General features: G+C 34.6%; 1 protein-coding gene across 2 annotated transcripts in view; it reads right to left on the bottom strand.

The window, feature by feature from the left end:
- Positions 1-21,188, bottom strand: part of LOC135198780 (uncharacterized) — a 161,560-nt gene extending 140,372 nt beyond the window's left edge. The window contains exon 1 of one of the 2 annotated variants that reach the window (XM_064226711.1): positions 20,978-21,188. In XM_064226711.1, coding sequence (XP_064082781.1) covers positions 20,978-21,107 — 130 coding nt within the window. In that variant the 5' untranslated portion in view covers positions 21,108-21,188. Of the gene's footprint in view, positions 1-5,363; positions 5,457-20,977 lie in introns of those variants that run through there. The other variant, XM_064226712.1, reaches the window with a different exon arrangement.
- Positions 21,189-21,823: the final 635 nt, after the last annotated feature.

Raw genomic sequence — 21,823 nt, 5'->3', positions numbered from 1 at the left:
TCAATCACCATATTGACTCCATTCTTACGCTCCGTTCCGCCCGCCAACTTTCGACCTTCAGCACCCCATATCCGGGTCACACAAGCGCGCTGTCGAGACGGTCGTTTATGTCAGGGTCGTGATCCGGCAGTGCCTACCTGTTCAAAATAGTGTGCAGTAACTGACGCCCCCCCCCCCCTCCCCAAAACAACCCAGGCTCCTTCCCCGCCCCTCCCATCCTCTAGCTACCTGTCAAGTCGATTAGCGTACGCTCTCTTCCTCATACGTCACAAGTTGAACTAATAACAATAATAATCATAATAATGAGAATGAAACTTAATTTCCGCCGAGACTGGAGATGACGAGGATACAGTAAAAAGAGGGTAACTGTAGTAAACGTTTTATAATAATAATAATAATAACTAATAATAATAATAATAATAATAATAATAATAAAATAATTAAATAAAATAATAGTGTTTCTATTTTTATCAATTATCATTCATTATTATTATTACTATCATTATTGACAATTAAAAGCCACAAGTAGTGTTTATATATATATATATATATATATAGATATATATATATATATATATATATATATATATATATTTGTACAAGGTTAAAAATGACTTTCGGATACTGCTCGGGTATCTTTCTTCAGTCCTCCTGATGGTAAAACAATGGCAAAACTATAATTATTTTTTAACAAAAATAATAACACAATAGTAGTAAAAATAATACCAGGAATACACTTGGTTAATACTAGCATAAATAATAATAATAATAATAATAATAATAATAATAATATAATAATAATATAATAATAATAATAATAATCTAATAATAATGAGCAAGAAAAGTAAAACAAAACGACAATTTCTTACAAACTCTATTTCAAGAAAGTTTTATCGCTAAGTAATACCAAAGTTAGCGTTACAAGGTTAGCAGACATTTACTTGCTTGGCGTGTAATGAATCACTGCTGAGAATACTCCAGTGGGCCAAAAAGTACAATTTTAGCATATTTTGCGCTATGGGACGCTCCCAAAAATGCAAATGGCTCCACAACATCACCGTAAATTATACTTTTTGTGATATATGACCTCTACCTGTGGCGGTTAGAACAGCAATAAATCAGTGAACTGCAGAATTTCAAACAATGTCTGAAGCAACTCACGGTATTATTATTATTATTATTATTATTATTATTATTATTATTATTATTATTATTATTTCTAAAGGGTCCACAGCAATTGTTAAAAGTTCGTGTAAAACTATATAAAAACCTTTCAAAAGCTTTCAAACCTTCTCTGGATTCGAAAGCTTTTGCAAAGTTTTTATAAATTTATACATGAAGCTTCAACAATTATATTATTGTGGACATTTTAGAACATGTTATGAACGCTTGTGATAGAGAGCTTTTCCAAATTATTATTATTATGATTATTCTACTGAGAACTTAACAGCACGCCCTTCTATTCATAGTCATTATAATCACAAATGTAGCCAATACAGTGCAAAATTGACGGTAATATAAGGGAGAGCATAGGGACGGGACGTTAGGTACTGCCTCGAAACTAGGACCAAAGTACTTTCATTCTACATAATTAATATGGAGGCCACTAATGAGAGAGGTTTTATAGTCCCGGACTGGACGACGGCAAGACTAAACGTGGAGGTCATTACCAGAAGATTATCGCTGTTACCCAAAACGAATCACTGAAAGCACTGGTCCACATTGTGTTATTATTATTATTATTATTATTATTATTATTATTATTATTATTATTATTATTATTATTATATCAACAACGAGGCAGAGCTAAACGATCCAGATAATGCAATAACAAGTCATTGTGAAGAAAATTAAATCAATACGTACAAAAAATAAATAAACAAATAAATAAAATAATCCCAAAAAAGGTCAGTAAATGTACGCGACTTCACAGCTAAATAACAAATACAGGTAATTAACATTCTTAAATTAAATTATTTCAGATGGTTTCGCATGATAGCCTTAAAAAAAAAAAAAAAACTCCCGTGTTGCCGACAAGATTACCAAGGAATGAGTAACATTCATCCTTCTCAGCACCGTTGACCTACGACGCTGTGACGCCCTTTCAGCATGAAGACCAAACTATTCATCATCAAATGGAGAAAAGAATATTAAAGTTGACATAACCTTCAGTCAGTCACAACGAACAGGACTCTCACGAAAATAAACGTACTCATCAACAAAACAAGTATGTCAAATGACATTTTTAGGCAAAGCGTGACCTTAGTGAGAGAGAGAGAGAGAGAGAGAGAGAGAGAGAGAGAGAGAGAGAGAAATGGTAAACAATCGTACCGATAATGAAAAAACAATAGTGATTTCGTCTCGTTCCCAAAGATACAGAGAGAGAGAGAGAGAGAGAGAGAGAGAGAGAGAGAGAGAAATGGTAAACTGGTAAACACAATCGTACCGATAATAGAAAAACAATAGTAATTTCGTCTTATTCCCAAAGATACAGAGAGAGAGAGAGAGAGAGAGAGAGAGAGAGAGAGAGAGAGAGAGAGAGAGAGAGAGAGGTTAGCTCTCGTAATAATAAATAATTACAAATAGAAAATAAAAGATGCATTATATTCCAAAGTAAATATCTTGAGTCATTTTATAAAGTGCATTTCTCTCTCTCTATCTCTCTCTCTCTCGTTTATAAAAACCAGAGTCGTGATCTTCATGTACCTCTAGCTTTCTAATTATACGCTAATGCATAACAAAGACTGATTTCAAAATCTGCTATGGATGAATTTCTCCCCAGGGTCTCTGAGTATACCATCTCTCTCCCTCTGTGTGTGTGTGTGTGCGTGAGTGTGTAACAGCAAAGAACTAAAAGATTATCTTTACGCTTTCTTGACTTTTCGCAAAACACACTTGGATTTACGATTTTCTTGCATCTATTGCGTATCACGCGTAAATAAAAACTCCTTGCACGGTTGCATGTACATTATTCTCTCTCTCTCTCTCTCTCTCAATATACTGCTTACTCAAAACAGTAGCTACAATATTCTATCTTACAGATCCATTATTATTACTGAAACAGAACCAGATCAGTATTATATCTTACTATGATTAGTATTGTTATAACTGTTATTTTCACTGTAATTTACGTGTCTAAAAATGTAAGTTAAGAACAAAAATATATTAATGTTTATCTTTCTTCGTCATTAACTATAGAAAAATAATTCATAGGTTTTTCATTGCTGGTGAGGAGAATTTCTCTCTCTCTCTCTCTCTCTCTCTCTCTCTTAATTTTCTCTCTCTCTCTCTCTCTCTCTCTCTCTCTCTCTCTCTCCTCTCTCTCTTTAACCTACAGAACGTGTAATCTGATAGTGGTAATATTACGAAAAACAATCAATTGCTGCCACAAAAGTACCTTCACAAGCTAAAGAAGATACTTCAGGTTCCATTCACGAAAAGAAATACACTTCTTGCTTTCCCTCCCTCCCAAGACTAACGGGAATTTTTCCCAGGAAATCAAAACATGTCGTCCCTACTTTCCTCACACCAGATTTATGGCTGTAATATAATGTTAACGTACACCAAATGTCCATTGACAAGAATATATATATATATATATATATATATATATATATATATATATATATATATATATATATATATATATATATATACACGTACATAAATACACTTATATATGTATACAATTTATTCTTCAGAGAGAGAGAGAGAGAGAGAGAGAGAGAGAGAGAGAGAGAGAACCATAGCTGGTTGGCAGAGTTGAACTTAAATCGGCGGTAACAGGCTGCCCCAGATCTCCCGGCAAAGGTCACGACCCTGAGCTTGGCTTTCTGGTTCCTCTCAGTAATAGTCGAAATCCTACTCTATTTTAAGAAGGCACGAAAATGTTTCCGATCGAAAGACAAAAGACAATAGTCTCTCGACTTCGACTTTCTCTCGTTTGAAATTTGAAATGTCGAAAGTAATAGAAGTTATATAAACGATTTTTCATTACAATATTCGTTTAAAATAATAAAAAACTATCAGAAAAGCGTCCTGGTATTCTACTGGCAATAATTAAAACTATGAGTTTTTCAGCGTTGAATAATTCGCTTTGACGACTTAAATAGATAGTAAAAACGATAAACTTAACTGTAAGCTCTTCTACATTTGGAAATATTCAAAAGATGGGCAGTTACATAAGGCTATTTACCACTGAAAAAACAAGAGAAGATGCACAGGAAAATCCATAACGTTTCTAATTTTACTTTTCATACCGCATTTGTCAATAACATAAGATATCAGAACTTAGAACAATAAAAATTAACTTTTAAGAAGAAAATCATCAGTCAGAACTAATAATAATAATAATAATAATAATAATAATAATAATAATAATAATAATAATAATAATAATAACCCTTCCGAGCTACTGCGTCCAGCTGTGTTTTTAAGAACCGTGGAGGAGCACGCTCCAGCTACAGAAGTTTCTAATTAATGTGAAAAGAGCGAACTCCCAGTTGGGTTTTTGTGGCAAATGAAAGTCGAATATCTCCATGCACTGAACCGCGATTCTACGGTGATAAAAAGAGGGATAACGTGACAGATACGATTCTTTGAGCCTTCTTTAGCCATTAAATTTGAGAAGAAAGGGTTATCATCGCTAATGGGTCGATAGAAAACGTAGTAGTGACTAAATTCCTCTCTCTCTCTCTCTCCTTATATTCTAATGAAGTCAAATTTACCACGGTTATTTCAAATTGCTATTACAGCATTAATTGTATTTATGTCTCAAGTAAATTTATGCCATTTATAACGCCTCAATCTAATCGAGTTTTACCATTTTCATTATATGTGTATTTGGCTTTTTTATTTATTAGGTTAACTTTATTGTTTAATGACAAAGACGGTGGAGCCTCAAAAAAAATTGGCAGAATTAAGAGTTCTTTTACATACATGCACAATGTATATAAAAAAAACTTCCAAGAATTTACAACAATAATGTGTATAAAACCCTATATGATCGTTAAAACGGCAAACGGGCCTTTTTTCAATGCAAATTAAATTTTTCATATTGTTTCTCATTTTTCAACTTGTCCCACAAAACTCACATCTCACAAAAGAAAAAATATCTATTTACAACAGTCTTTTTAAGGAATATCGTATGAATCTGAACGCAAATGAAAAGTATACCACGTTACCAGCCATATTAAAATAAATACCTATTACACAAACATTAAATGAGCACTTTTCATAAATGGTATGTCAATCTCTACAAAAGGATTCGTCCTGACTTATGACTTCTGGACTACACAACAGAGTGGATCCACCCTTTGGCAGCAAGTACTTTTAAATACTCGAATACTCTAGACGTTATTTACCTTACACCGTCGTCCTCCGCGGTATTCGAGAGACATTCACCGCTAAACACAGCAAAGCGTCAGTAAATTCTAGTAACTGTACAAAACCCCTTCAGCGGCAAAGGAAATATGATAATGAGCAAATTATTAAAGGGACGAGAAAAGATTGATCTGTAAACAATAGACAATCAAGGATAACGGAGCTACCGAAACACAAAGGGGCACGTTGTTTTTGTTCGAACAAAACATAATACGAAGGAAAATGTTACATTGTTTAAGGTATTATCAAAATCATAAACATACAATATATATATATATATAATATATATATATATATATATATATATAGGTATATATATATATATATATATACTATATATATATATATATATATATATAATATATATATATATATATAATATTACAATATTTTTATCAAATAAATAATCTACCATGTTAAATATCTCAGTGATTATGTATTTACACACACACACACACACACATATATATATGTATATATATATATATATATATATATATATATATATATATAATATATATAATAGTATATATGCACGTAAATATAATAAATAAGCAATCATATCCTAATACATTAAATATTTCAGCGATAAAGTACACACAAAAGCAAGGTAAAGGAAACGCCCATGTACAAGATACGTGTGCGAACAGGCTCAAAGCACACTTACGCTTGCTACGCGCATGCATATGCACGAAATAGCACTATAGGTTCATATCATAATGACATATATCCTCCATGTGAGCATCTGCATGACAAAATCTGCCAACTCACTTGATCAGATCTAGGGAACTTGAAAAGCGAAACCACCAGCATTGGAGGAGAAATTAGGTTTGTAACAACTTTCTCTGCTGTGATCCAGCCACATACAAACCGAAAGTCCCATCCGGCAAGTGTCACATGCTGCAATTTCGGATGGGAAACCGTAGAAGAAGAAGAAGAAGAAGAAGAAGAAGAAGGGAAGATGTGCGCGTCCTTTGTCGTGTCCCAGATTGACATTAAATTATAGCGTTGCGTTAGACAGTAGCTGTAGGGGAGCAATCACAATGTCGTATTTAAAGACCTGATGTTGACAGGGATGAAATGTTGGAGAGAGAGAGAGAGGCTCTTTAATCCTTCTATTGACAATGGTTAAGAGAGATAAAGAGTAGACCCTATTTAACCCTTCTGTTGACAACGGTTGAGAGAGAGAGAGAGAGAGAGAGAGAGAGAGGTTCTTTAACCTTTCTGTTGACAGCAGTTAAAAGAGAGAAAGATAGAGAGGCTCTTTAACTCTTCTGTTAACAACGGTCAAGAGAGAGAGAGAGAGAGAGAGAGAGAGAGAGAGAGAGAGAGAGGAGGGAGGGTGGAGTGTTTGCACTTTAAAACCTGTTACCATGAGGACCAGGAGAGGCAACCGAGTGTTGTATGCAAACGTGCCCTAATTTGAACTTTTCTCAAACGGGACCGTTGGCCAAACAGGTCTTTTGGGTTGACTTTCTCGGTTTTGTGAGTCTATTTACGAGCTTTCTTTATCACTTCCACCCTTGAAGAGGCAGCTCCGTTCTTCGAGGCTATGCTTAACCCAAACCAACCGCCCCCTCCACCCCTTTCTTTTTTATAGGGAGGGGCTGGGATTTTTTTTTTTTTGTTACCGCGGTCATATATAGCTTTACAACAAATTTGCTAAGTTCTTAATACCTCTTTAATGGAAGCCTTCTTAATTTAATTTCGGGGCCTTTTTTTAGCTGAGTGAGAAACTTGGTGCTTAATTATCTTGGTTTTCTAAAACAGTAAGAAATGGTATATGAATTTTTTTTTATTAATGAGTATTGCAGCTACTTTCCCTGTACGCAGTATACCTATAGGTCGCTATTATGATGTAGCCTCGATCAAGCTGATTTTATTATAGAAGCTGAAGGAAGAAACTAACGATTCCATAATTGAAATGAAATGACGTTTAGTCGACAAGCTAAAACTACATTCACTTGATTCAATAACAACGATTGTGTAAGTTGGGCCTCTCCCAGTAATAAGTTATGCATACTATACAAAATGGATTTGCAACCTGCCTTGAGCACCCAATCTAACAAACATAAAAAAAATTAAAATAAACATTTCCATGAAGTTACGAGGATTTTCGTTCCTGCAAAACCGTGATTTAAAAACCTAAACCAGTTGCGAGACTAAAACAAGATTTCGAACTCAGTGCTATATATACCTACAAATACAATACCTTCCGCGAGAGAGTACTCGCTGATGACATTAGCGGATGCACGGTAATATTCGGGAGCACACGCCCAACGTAATCGCTCTCGCTCAGGACGCGAGAGGAGACTTCGAAGAAAACGCTCTGCTTTGACATTTATGGATAAATGTAATTGGGGTGGATCTGGAGCGGTCGTCACACGCCAGTAGCGCCGAGGAACGGAATGGGGCGAGTTATAGCGAAGTCGTCTCATCATGCGTATTTGATAGGTAGACCGTATACGCATTTCCTTGCTTGTGTGTCCCGATGCTTATATCTATGTCTCGGTCGCTTTATAAGACTTATAAAGTAAGGAATTAAGTCATTGCGAAAGTATTCCCCATAAGAAACGTAATGAGAATTCGAGGCGATTCAGCCATCGGTGACTTTTGCTAAGAGGCGGCCATGGGTCTCATCAAAAACATCTTAGTTACTCCAAGTCTCTTAAAAATAAATGGAGAATGAAATTACGAGACCATTTCTTTTCCTAAATACTATCACGACTGAGGCCAATAAAAAGATAGTAAAAATGGTGATATCAAGAGTTACAAAAAGAAAAAGGAAAAAAAAAAACGAAAAACGAGGTCATTAAAATCGGCGGCAAAAGAGCTCGGGAGTGCGTTGGAACGCGAGGTATTTCGGAGACCTCGTTAATTTGAATGACGGTCGTTGGTCGGCGGGCCTCGGAAGTGCTCCGTCTGAAAAGCAGAGTCGTGATCATGATACTATTCGGCAGATGTCTGTCTGTCTGTCTGTCTGCGTAAAACGATTTGAGAAAGAGATATTATTCTAGGTTGGTCCGTCATAGAGAGACTATTGAGGACTCTGGATGTTTGTCATTCCTTCGCTGCGGTAGACATAATTTTCAGTCTCACTGTAGATGACTGTAAAGCAAGAGTTAAATTGACGAATAAATATATCTGGCAACAATAAGTTGTAGCTGTAAAGAGGCGCATCTGTAATCAGATGGAATGTCTGTCTTAAAATACGATAGTGATGGAACAGCTGGACCTCAGTACAATGTAACTTCAGTAAATGAAATTTGTATTAATAAGCAAAAAGATTTACCTAAAGAGAGAGAGAGAGAGAGAGAGAGAGAGAGAGAGAGAGAGAGAGAGAGAGAGAGAGAGCATAAAGATGTAGAGATATTACCCATGAATAAATAGGGAAATCAAAGACAAAACTGTAACACACTTTAAACAACTATGCATCAAATAACTAGAAACTGAAGATACAGAAACTCTAAAAAAAACATGTAAGTGGCCAAATAACATTTTAAATATTATATTCTTGAAATTCAGTGAAAATCAAAAGGAAATTTACATGTCCTCGAAGTGGCGTCGTAACTTCTCTGTTGTGACGTCATAACAATTCAACTACAGCCTCAAAAGAATTTTGTATATCACCAATATTCCGTTATGACGTTTAAAGATTCATATCAAAGGGCAATAAAAAAAAACCGGTCAAGACACTATTAATGGAGGACTATTATCATCCTCCATACCATCAATAATGAAAAAAAAAATACCGCTTTTATTATTTTCATTATCATAGCTTTTGTAGCTATATCTATTATCGATGTTGTTACTACTACAACTATGGCTCCATCGAGGATTAGTACGAGTGGTGCGCGCGCAAGAGATGCCTTGTAAAATGCCTCTTTTCACACCTGCATTAATCTGCACCAACATCCCAGCCCTCTCTCTCCATTAATGAGTAATGTTAAAAGTGGAATGATACAAAAAAAAAAAAAAAAAAAAAAAAAAAAAAAAAAAAAAAAAAAAAAAAAAAAGCAAAAATACTTTCCGCTACGTCTTTCATTATCAAGATGGCAGGGGACTGGAGTGAGATAGATAAAAAGGGGGGGGGGGGGCCTCAAAACAATAGGAAACAAGGATGTAGCAAGGACACTCTAAGAATTCAAGAATGGAAGACGCGGATCCTTCAGATTTTTTTTATTACACTCTTCTTGGTTTCACGACGGGGGAGAAATATAATGACAATAACAGAATACCGATTTAAAGAGAAAAAATCTTTATATATATATATATATATATATATATATATATATATATATATATATATATATATATATATAAGTGTCCATAAAGTCCCCGTACCATTACAAGAATTTATTGCTCAGAATGGTACTGGGACTTTATGGACACCATATAGGGAGGAGTGGGGTAAAAGGTCCCGTCCCCGGGGTAAAAAACGCCTCCCCGCCCCCCCTACTTGTCTTGGCTTATTACATATCATAGCAACTTAGTCAGCTGATCAGTGCAGCTACACCTTCTGCCTGAAGCTTTCTATACCAAACAGCCAGGGAGAACTAGAATGGGACACAGCCAGGCATTTTTCTTCTTTGGACACATTTCATGTAAGTATGCGTGCTATATCAGGGATATCCTGTGCGGACATCTTGTCAGTAAAGTCAGTACTTTAACTACAGTTACCTTAAATGAGAGCTAAGAAATATCTTGCAATGCAATCCAGACTTGAAAACTCAATTGAGGTACAGGTGGATTTAGTTTTCTTAAAAAATGGCAAGTGGGGTAAAAGGCCCACCACGCTTTGGGGCAAGAAGCCCAGGGGGCTTTTTACCCCATATGATCAGTTGGACGTGTAACCAGTGGTGAAAGAGGGCAGACTACATATTATTTGTGCAATGAAGGCAGCTGGAGTTTGTCTTCCTCTTATGTTTATATTTGCCCCAAAGGATGACGTCACTACTTATGATCGGCAGCTCACCTGGATCAATTGCTAGATGCACAGCAAATGGATGGTCTAATGCTGATTGTTTCGTAGACTGGATACATCACTTTGTTAAAATTGTTAAGCCAAGTCGAGCAGAAAAGCACATTACAATTCCAGATGGCCACAACAGTTACAGGACTTTAGCCAGAGAGAATGGAGTAATGTAACGAATATTAGTCTACCTTTTTTACTTGTATCATTTTTGTTCTCATGTAAAACTTATCCATTATTTCTTTTATTTGTGTTATTCTTGGTGCTATATAAAGAAAGTGAATTTATTTCTAATTGTGCTGCTACAGCTGTCAAGTATAGGAAGTGTCAATTTATTTTACAATTCTGCTAATTTCAGTTCCTATGAATACCAAAAAGTTCCTAGGTTTTACAAGAAACTAAGAACTCTAAGATTAATTTTTGTATATTTTCCAACATTATTCTTGAATATTTTTGTGTTGAAGGTTGAATTTTTTATATTTAGCAAAACTAGGCGTCTACTTTTCAATATAAATGGTAGTTTTCATGAAGTACCACAATATCTTAAGTATAGGGCAAAAAGCCCCCACCGTCGGCTTCTTACCCCACCCATGGGGTAAAAGGCTCCCTTTGTTCATTTTTTTCAGGTCATGTTTTTACTATCCTAAATTGCCAACAGCTACTCATGATTATGATCGTTGATACTCCAGTAACAAAGCTTTCTAGAAATATCTGTTAGGTCAATAGCTGAAATACTGTAGATAATATAAGCAGTTCTCCTTAAGGGGGGCTTCTTACCCCACTCTCCCCTCTATATATATATATATATATATATATATATATATATATATAATATATATATTAATATATATATATAAAGGTTTTTTTGCCACGAAGGAAAAAAATGAAAAAACGAGTTGGCCGAGTACTTTCGGTCCTATTCGGACCCTGACTGAGGCACACTGATTTTACAAAGAACACCATAGTCAAAAGAAGGCTTAATATACAAACTGACACTACCAGATTAGCCATAAGGGCGATTTTCACTCTACAGAGAGGAGGAGTCGCCATAGGCTAGCCACACCTTGAAGGATACCCGCCGTAAACAAGTGATTCTTCCAGAAAACAGTACATTTTGAAAACAACACGAGAGCATATACAATTTAATATCATGAATTTTTACACAAATTTTCCCAACAAAAATTATTATTAATGAAAAAACGAAAGAAAATATAAATATATATATCGAGCAAGAGAAAGAGGGAGAGAGAATATCGAACCAGAGAGAGAGAGAGAGAGAAAAGAAATAATAACTATACATGTGGGACTAATTTATTAGTTGTTCTTTTATTTCATAAACATCTTACAAATATATGGGTCCAAATGGTACATTCCCAGACTAAGATTTAGGTTGTTTTTATTAGTGATTTGTATAATTGCCGATTCCAGTATGTATGTATGTATGTATGTATGTATGTATGTATGTATGTATGTATGAATATATATATATATATAAAGGTTTTTTTGCCACGAAGGAAAAAAATGAAAAAACGAGTGGCCGAGTACTTTCGGTCCTATTCGGACCCTTTACTGAGGCATACTGGTTTTACAAAGACACCATAGTCAAAAGAAGGCTTAATATACAAAACTGACACTACCAAATTAGCCATAAGGGCGATTTTCACTCTACAGAGAGGAGGAGGAGTCATAGGCTAGCCACACCTTGAAGGATACCCGCGGTAAACAAGTGATTCTTCCAGAAAAACAGTTCATTTTGAAAACAACACAGGAGCATATACAATTTAATATCATGAATTTTTACACAAATTTTCCCAACAAAAAATTATTATTAATGAAAAGACGAAGGAAAATATAAATATATATATATATATATCGAGCAAGAGAAAGAGGGAGAGAAAATATCGAACCAGAGAGAGAGAGAGAGAGAGAGAGAGAGAGAGAGAGAGAGAGAGAGAGGGAGAGAGAGAGAGAGAGAGAGAGAGAGAGAGAGAGAGAGAGAGAGAGAGAGAGAGAGAGAGAGAGAGAGCGAGAGAGAGAGAGAGAGAGAGAGAGAGATTAATAACTATATTACATTGTGGGACTAATTTATTAGTTGTTCATTTATTTTGAGGTCCTTCATAAACATCTTGCAAATATATGGGTCCAAATGGTACATTCCCAGACTAAGATTTAGGTTGTTTTTATTAGTGATTTGTATAATTGCCGATTCCAGTAAATTTCTTGAAACATAATCATTAGATCTAGCAATTACCGAGGCATCACCCCAATTAATACAATGAGATTTTTCACTCAGATGGATAAACAGTGCATTTGAAGTCTGGGCTGTTCTAACTGAATACATATGCTGCTTAACCCGAACACATAAATTTTTACTAGACTGACCAACGTAAAACGATGGGCAATCCTTACAAGGAATTTTGTAAATGATGTTGTTATTTGTTACGGGACTATTCTTAATTAGCATATCTTTAATGGTATTGTTATAAGAGAACACTACATTAACATTAAATGATTTAAATATTGATTTTATGGTTTCAAATCCACGAAAATAAGGTAAGCTAAGTACATTTTTAGGGATTTCTTTTTCATTAATAGCAACATTATAAAACTTTTTATGAGCTTTTTGATAACATAAATCAATTAAATGAGGTGGGTAGCAGAGATCGTTTCCTATCTTTTTTATGTATTCTATTTCTTGGTCCAGGTATTGTGGACTCGTGATACGCAAAGCGCGTAGGAACATAGAAGAAAAAATTGAAATTTTAATATTAAGATGGTGGCCAGAATAAAAATGTACATATGTTAAATTATTTGTGGGTTTTTCTATAAATACTGAATTTGCATTGGAAAGATTCTCTATGTATTATACATCTAGGAAAGGGATGACATTGTTATTTTCAATTTCAACAGGGTGAATTTTATGGATGGCACTAAATTATTCAATTTAGACAGTAAATCATTTACATCGATACCACTATTTTCGTGGATTTGAAACCATAAAATCAATATTTAAATCATTTAATGTTAATGTAGTGTTCTCTTATAACAATACCATTAAAGATATGCTAATTAAGAATAGTCCCGTAACAAATAACAACATCATTTACAAAATTCCTTGTAAGGATTGCCCAGTCGTTTTACGTTGGTCAGTCTAGTAAAAATTTATGTGTTCGGGTTAAGCAGCATATGTATTCAGTTAGAACAGCCCAGACTTCAAATGCACTGTTATCCATCTGAGTGAAAAATCTCATTGTATTAATTGGGGTGATGCCTCGGTAATTGCTAGATCTAATGATTATGTTTCAAGAAATTTACTGGAATCGGCAATTATACAAATCACTAATAAAACAACCTAAATCTTAGTCTGGGAATGTACCATTTGGACCCATATATTTGCAAGATGTTATGAAGGACCTCAAAATAAATGAACAACTAATAAATTAGTCCCACAGTATAGTTAGTAATTCCTCTCTCTCTCCTCTCTCTCTTTCTCTCTTCTCTCTCTCTCTCTGTCTTTTCTCTCTTCTCTCTCCCTCTCTGTCTTTCTCTCTCTCCCTCTCTCTCCCTCTCTGTTCTTTCCTCTCTCTCTCTCGCTCTCTCTCTCTCTCTCTCTCTCTACTCTCTCTTCTCTGGTTCGATATTTTCTCTCCCTCTTTCTCTTGCTCGATATATATATATATTTATATTTTCCTTCGTCTTTTCATTAATAATAATTTTTTGTTGGGAAAATTTGTGTAAAAATTCATGATATTAAATTGTATATGCTCCTGTGTTGTTTTCAAAATGAACTGTTTTTCTGGAAGAATCACTTGTTTACCGCGGGTATCCTTCAAGGTGTGGCTAGCCTATGACTCCTCCTCCTCTCTGTAGAGTGAAAATCGCCCTATGGCTATTGGTAGTGTCAGTTTGTATATTAAGACCTTCTTTTGACTATGGTGTTCTTTGTAAAACCAGTATGCCTCAGTAAAGGGTCCGAATAGGACCGAAAGTACTCGGCCAACTCGTTTTTTTTTCATTTTTTTTCCTTCGTGGCAAAAAACCTTTATATATATATATATATATATATATATATATATATATATTATTCATACATACATACATACATACATACATACTGGAATCGGCAATTATACAAATCACTAATAAAAACAACCTAAATCTTAGTCTGGGAATGTACCATTTGGACCCATATATTTGTAAGATGTTTATGAAATAAAAGAACAACTAATAAATTAGTCCCACATGTATATAGTTATTATTTCTTTCTCTCTCTCTCTCTCTCTGGTTCGATATTCTCTCTCCCTCTTTCTCTTGCTCGATATATATATATTATATTTTCTTTCGTTTTTGTTTTTTTCATTAATAATAATTTTTGTTGGGAAAATTTGTGTAAAAATTCATGATATTAAATTGTATATGCTCTCGTGTTGTTTTCAAAATGTACTGTTTTCTGGAAGAATCACTTGTTTACGGCGGGTATCCTTCAAGGTGTGGCTAGCCTATGGCGACTCCTCCTCTCTGTAGAGTGAAAATCGCCCTTATGGCTAATCTGGTAGTGTCAGTTTGTATATTAAGCCTTCTTTTGACTATGGTGTTCTTTGTAAAATCAGTGTGCCTCAGTAAAGGGTCCGAATAGGACCGAAAAGTACTCGGCCAACTCGTTTTTTCATTTTTCCTTCGTGGCAAAAAAAACCTTTATTTATACATAGCATCACGTTTTATATACTTCGTGATCAAGTTATTCATATATATATATATATATATATATATATATATATATATATATATATATATATATATATACACAGGACTTTTACGTTAATTCACACATTCTCGGGTTACATAAGAGAAAGTTTAGGAGAATGGTAGAAGGCCAACAAAAATAGCAAGAGCCACTAGATGTTCATTGACAAAAGGCAACAAAGAAAATGATAATTCGTGATGATCCGGTCACAAACTGAAACAACATAACTTGACGTTAAGCGCATAGGTAAAGGTAACCATACAATATACAAAATGTGTATAAAACTGAGTGTTCATATCTTTGCTTACATTTACCAACAGATTTTTAGATTATAAAAGGATCATGTTTAATCAGTCCAAGAGATAAGTTGATTAACCACACACAAAACGCACACACACACACATGAAGATTATCTAACCTCCTTGACACAAACACATATATACATATGAGAGAGAGAGAGAGAGAGACAGAGAGAGAGAGAGAGAGTAAACGGCAATAGGATGGACCACCTGATGCTCTCCCCTAGGCCAAGCCTGACAAAAACAAGGAAAAAGGACCAGAGAGGGTTAGGGCTTGATCACGAAGGAAGCAATAAACAAAAGTGTTTAAAGGCAGAAAGGTTATAGAGTCAAGGAATGCAAAAATCAAACAGAAAATTCAAAAGCCTGAATTACGAATGTTGTCCGGTTGGTTTAGACCAAGTCAGCTATATGCCGGTACTACGGGCTCGTGTCCAGAGGAGGCCCAGAAGTGTGGTAATTTGAGTAAGAGGCCTCTAAATCTTTATATATATATATATATATATATATATATATATATATATATATATATATATATATATATATACATAAGATAAGATGAATGAAGCACTTCGGGCTCTAAGTTATCTCGAACATCACAAAAGAAGTAAGTGGTTTAGAAAGCACGGCACATCACAAGAAAGGTCCGGGTGAAGCCTATTATTTCCATCATAATATAAAATTTAATATCGAGTTGAAAGTCCTTTGTAGCTGTCTGTCTATCAATCTTTCTATACATCCAATCAGTGTTGCATCCCTCCGTTTGTCTACCTTAACTAGTTACCAATCTATTTACCTATCTTTGTAAATTTTTTCGCCATTTATACCAGTTTTTGAAGTATTTACAAATCCATTTCCTTATCTATAATTTTTATCATTTATGCTATTTTATAAATTAATTCTTTCTTCATTTTCTCGAGCTTTCTTTACTTTATGAATGATTTTTTTCTTCTCGAGCTTTCTGCTTCTCTTCTGCTTCGTCTATCCATTTCTTCCTTTTATTTCTTTCCTCCTGAGGCACTTAGTACCTATTGCCCAACCGAGATGGGCATGACCACATAAGGGCACCCAAAGGACCCCGCTGAAGGTCACTATGAATGAATGCATTTTTTTTCCACCTTAAAAGGCTTTGCTTATTAACATACGGGAACCGCGTGTATTCGTGTGCTGCAAACACTGGGACAGCACATACGTCCTCCTGCTTAGAATACAGTTCCCTTAATACATCCTACGTCACGAGAGAGAGAGAGAGAGAGAGAGAGAGAGAGAGAGAGAGAGAGAGAGAGAAATTTTTTATAACGGCATTTCTCATTATAGCATCATCAGTAAGTAAAATATGTACAAAAAAAAGTTTTAAAATAACTGCTCAAATTTCAGTCATATCCTCAAAGGTCATCATTAAACATAAGTGAAAAGAAAAAAAAATAACTATAGAATGACAGAATGTCACTCTCAAAATTAAATTAGAAATCCCACTCGAAACGTAAAGTACGCCTGGCCATAAATCGCGGAAAAAAAAAAAAACGGTTGAATTCTAATGGAGATTTCTCTGTCATGTGACAATCGAAGACATCCGCCGGTTGTCATAACCAGCAATTTATTCACCGCACAAAACAAATACCACCGGGATGCATATTTCCCAAGTCTGGAAGAGTTTAGGGATGGGGAAAATTGGGACCATCAAAGCGCGTGGAACGGATCCATGACGTCACAAGCCACGCCTTTTAGCTACACTCGGTCTCATAGCCATTACGCCAGTCACAATTCCAAAGAAAAACTTTCCCATTTCACAATTTACGACTGTCTTACCTACACATTTTAGTCAGATATATCTAAACATAATGCAACATAATTCAACAAACAATACATTCTTCAAATGAGATACACTGTGAAATATATTATGCGTTATATGCTTCTCCCTCTTGGTAATAGTGCTCAGTGCCTCTTAATTCCTGCTCGCAAAGTCGATATTTACTGCATAAATAATATTTTCATTACAAGTTGCTAAATTATATACTTAAATGCGTATTATTGCCATTTAGGAAGAGTTTCGATAACACATGGGATGAATCAAACAATATACAAGATGGTAAATTGATGGTATGGTAAAAATGATGGTATATGACCTGTAATTAGCACTACAGACTACAGTCAGGAGCCCAAGAACTTCGCGGCACTTTGACTCCATCAAGAATCTTGGACTTTGAAAGTGACGATTTTAAAAGCATGGAACGTTTTTTCAGGCTATAAAACGGTATTATGTGGGGTGTAGTGCCATCAGTACCATTCAGTCGGTGCAATGTAGGCATTTCTTAAGTTTCTTTGCAGCGTCCCTTTCATTCATTTTACTGTTACCTCCGTTCGTATTCTTTTTCTCTTCCATCTTATTGTTCACCATTTGCTAACGATTGCTTTATAGTGCAACTTCTTTGAGGCAACACCTTTCAAACCTTTTACTGTCAATTTCCGTTTCAGCGCTGAATGACTGGCTTTAGTTTGCCCCAGTGCTTGTCATAATGCCAAAAATCTATAAGTAAAAAAAAATTATGCACTTAATTTAAGGCATACATTTGGCCATTCAGTGTGAGCTTTTGATGAAAATAGTAGTATACTCACATACTACCGTTATCCCTGGCTTTATAATTAATACATGTTGATATCTGCCTAAAATCTTCTGTTGACAGAGTTGTTGAAAAAAGTGTCATGCATATTTACTTTACAGCATATCGCAGTTCTAATAGATTTATGCATCAATTCTGCTCTAGTTCAGCTTAGTAAAAAGCCTACTGTAACTCCGTAAATTGGTAGTATGCTGTACTCCTAAAATTGCTAAAAGTATTACATAATAATGAAATACTCATTTTGATTCTTTGCACACAATGAATGACAAGTACGAAAGGTTTACTAAGAATATTAAATAAATTAAATAATCAGTCTTCTCTTTGGTACACAATGAATTTTAAAGCAAAAATCACGTAAGGGATTGCTAAAAATATTCGATACTGAATTATATTATCACTTTTTTTATTTGTTTGTACACAATGTATGAAAAGTAAAAATCAAAAGCAAAAGATTTTCAAGAAAAACCTTTTATATATTTGTACACAATGAATGACATGGACCATTCAGGTAAAGGAATCTGGAAGGTTTTATGACAGCGGAATCAACCTCAAAAAGACAATTTTTTACTACAACTTATTAAGTACACCTTGAAAAACCGTTTTCAAATTAGCTACTGACAGGATGAGCTTGTCAATTAACTATATTTTGTTACAGTAAGCTAACTTAGATCACCAAACAACAATACCGTAGGTTTCCTTAGGTTTTCATTTAGGGCCATTAGCTCTTGAAATAATCTAATGAATGATACTCTGTCCCTGTAATAGTAGGGACTATATCAGTCTGATTCCTGTTCATGGCCTAGTAATGACCAGTATCTTGCTTTTATACAGTGCCCCGTAATGTGCTTTACTACAAAATAGCATATGTCCATAGAAATCCGTAGCGTAAGCCTACTCCCTCTCTATTTTCCCCTACAAATAGGTCAGATACCATCATTTTTAACCATCAGGTGTATATTGTTTGATCATCCCATGAGTTATCGCAACTCTTTATAAATGGCTTTAATCGTGCATTTTCAAGTATATAATTTAGAAATTCGCGATGTGAAAATATTATTAATATATTTTACGGTGTATCTCATTTGAAGACTATATTGTTGTTAAATTAGTGCTGCATTATGTTTAGATATATCTAACTAAAATGTATAACTCATACAAGCCGTAAACTGTGAAATTGAGAAGAAAGCATTTCTTCGGCATCGTGACTGGCAGCAGTAATGGATATAGGACTGAGCAGGGAGCTAAAAGGCGTGGCTTGTGACGTCATGGATCAGCTCCACACACTTTGATTGGTCCTAATTTTCCCCATCCCTAAACTCTTCCAGACTTGGGAAATATGCCACCGGGATGGCGGTTGGGTAATTGAGATAAGTTACCAGGATGGGCAGTTTAAAATTCTTACTTAAATTCAAAACAGAACCAATATTTATAATTTTTTTCTTTTATCTTTCTTTTAAATATTTTTTAATGTTACCTAACTGCATAGGTACTGATATTCTAAACATTGGATTTTAAATAATAACTGTACTACTGTTCAAGTACGCTACATACATACAATATATATATATATATTATATATATATATATATATATATATATAATGTGTGTATGCATATAGACATACATATATATTTGCACTACAATACATATAGGCCAATATATAATGTGTATGTGAGAGAGAGAGAGAGAGAAGAGAGAGAGAGAGAGAGAGAGAGAGAGAGAGAGAGAGAGAGAGAGAGCTATTAGATACTCACTTGACCGTCGTACATTTGAACTCGAGATAATTTCGTTTTCATGGTTGCATATTATCATAGATGATGTTATGACCTACCACTGCATAAGATACTCATGAACACACACACACACATATATATATATATCTATATATATATATATATATATTTCTTTTAGTGTAGAGGGAGCACCCTAGCCTATAAAGCATTAAAAACCCATTACATATCTACTTACTTAAGCAATTAATTAATATCTGGTAGTTAGATAAATGTGGTGGTCATAACCAGAGTAGAAAAATGAATGGGCTATAATAGCAACTTCATCCCAGGTGTTTGTATGTGTGTACTTGTTCGTGCGGCATGTACAGTTAACAAGCAACCCCAGTTAAGTATGAGAACTGTTACACCGAATAACCTGCTTATAATTATGATATAATTTTCACAACCAGCGAGGCGGTAACACTTCCAAGAAAAATCCCACATTTTCGATCAAAGATAAAACAGCTATTAACTAAATGGCAATTACACCTGTAACGGCTATTGGGTAACGACTTCCAATTACAAGTTGCAGTGAGGGAGATTCTGGCTTTTAAAAACTAACACTTAAATTTTGAAGTACCGAGAATGAGAGCTTTACTATTATTATTATTATTATCATTATTATTATTATTATTACTGTTGTATTAATAGAAAAATAGAATAAAATATTCTGACGAAGTCGATACACTGCTGATCGAAATTTTCAGGAAATCTTTGTATGTCTCTAAGGTCTACAGTGGCTAGCAAAAAATTATGCATTGCACAATTTTCAGGTAATGTGTAGCTGCCCAAGATTTACAACGCCTCACACCAAAAAAATACGCACTGCACGCCTTCATATCATACGTTAACACAATTACTATTATTTGTAACACACAATAACTGTCCGTGTGTGTATATTACATATACAACATATCATATATAAATGTACACGTCAACTTAGCTTAGACCTGCATATGTTTATCTAGTAATATTTGAATAGGCCGATGCCTATATCTATAACATTAAATTATAACTTAACTGAGCAATTGTGTATATGTTTGTGTAATTTTATACGGAGACATCCACTCATTTAGCATATAATATGCAACAACTTACTAGGTATACAACGGGAATGCATTCCCTCCAAAATCTAAACAATGTCTAGGCCTATGTTTACCAACACCAGCGACTATAATCAAACTTACATTTCTGAAGAGTGCCATTATTCGTGTTGTTGGCGTACGTCACACGATGACCACAGAACAACAAGAGTCCCACCATCACAATGTTCCCTTTGAGCCATGGCGGCTTTGACACAAGAGTTTCCCGGGCCATGCCGAGAGCCTCATAGAAACACACACGAGCAACGACCACACGTCTCAGTCCTTTCACTGCCAACGCAACACTGACTAATTCTGAGAGGCAGTCCTGAGAGTAACTCCAGACTCTGCTGCCTGCACCCGTCACTGGTTCTCATCTTGGAACTACGAGCCAGGAATAGGCTCACGCTCTCGGCCTTGCTATAGTACCATTTTGATTTAGAATAAATGCACTGTAAAATATAAAGTACTATAAACTATAGTATAGTACTTGTAGTATTTGATTTTTAATTTTGTCGCGCAATGGGCTTGGTAGTTTGTTAGGCGCATTTCTCAAGCCTTTAATCAGCAAAGTATGATTACGTGTAGATTCTTTAATAAAATCACGGTTTATGCCGCTAAACTATGCATATATATATAAATATTCTAATTCTATATATATATATATATATCTATATATATATATATATATATATAACTCCATAGAGATAGGTACTAACTTGAGACCATTCTTTACTTTTTGATTTTTTCAATTTCTTTTATTTGATTGATACTGAGTCTTATTTTATTTGTATATTTGTATATTTTACAGCCCTGCTGATGAGACCCAAAGTCTCGAAAATTTGGACAATAAATATATGATGCTACTCTGGCTTTTCTCCATCCTATTTGTATTATATATATATATATATATATATATATATATATATATATATATATATATTTACATAT

Source organism: Macrobrachium nipponense, chromosome 22, assembly GCF_015104395.2.
Source record: "Macrobrachium nipponense isolate FS-2020 chromosome 22, ASM1510439v2, whole genome shotgun sequence".
Taxonomy (NCBI): Eukaryota; Metazoa; Arthropoda; class Malacostraca; order Decapoda; family Palaemonidae; genus Macrobrachium; species Macrobrachium nipponense.
Note: the sequence above shows the minus strand (reverse complement) of the source record. Positions and strands in the feature narration are given on the sequence as shown.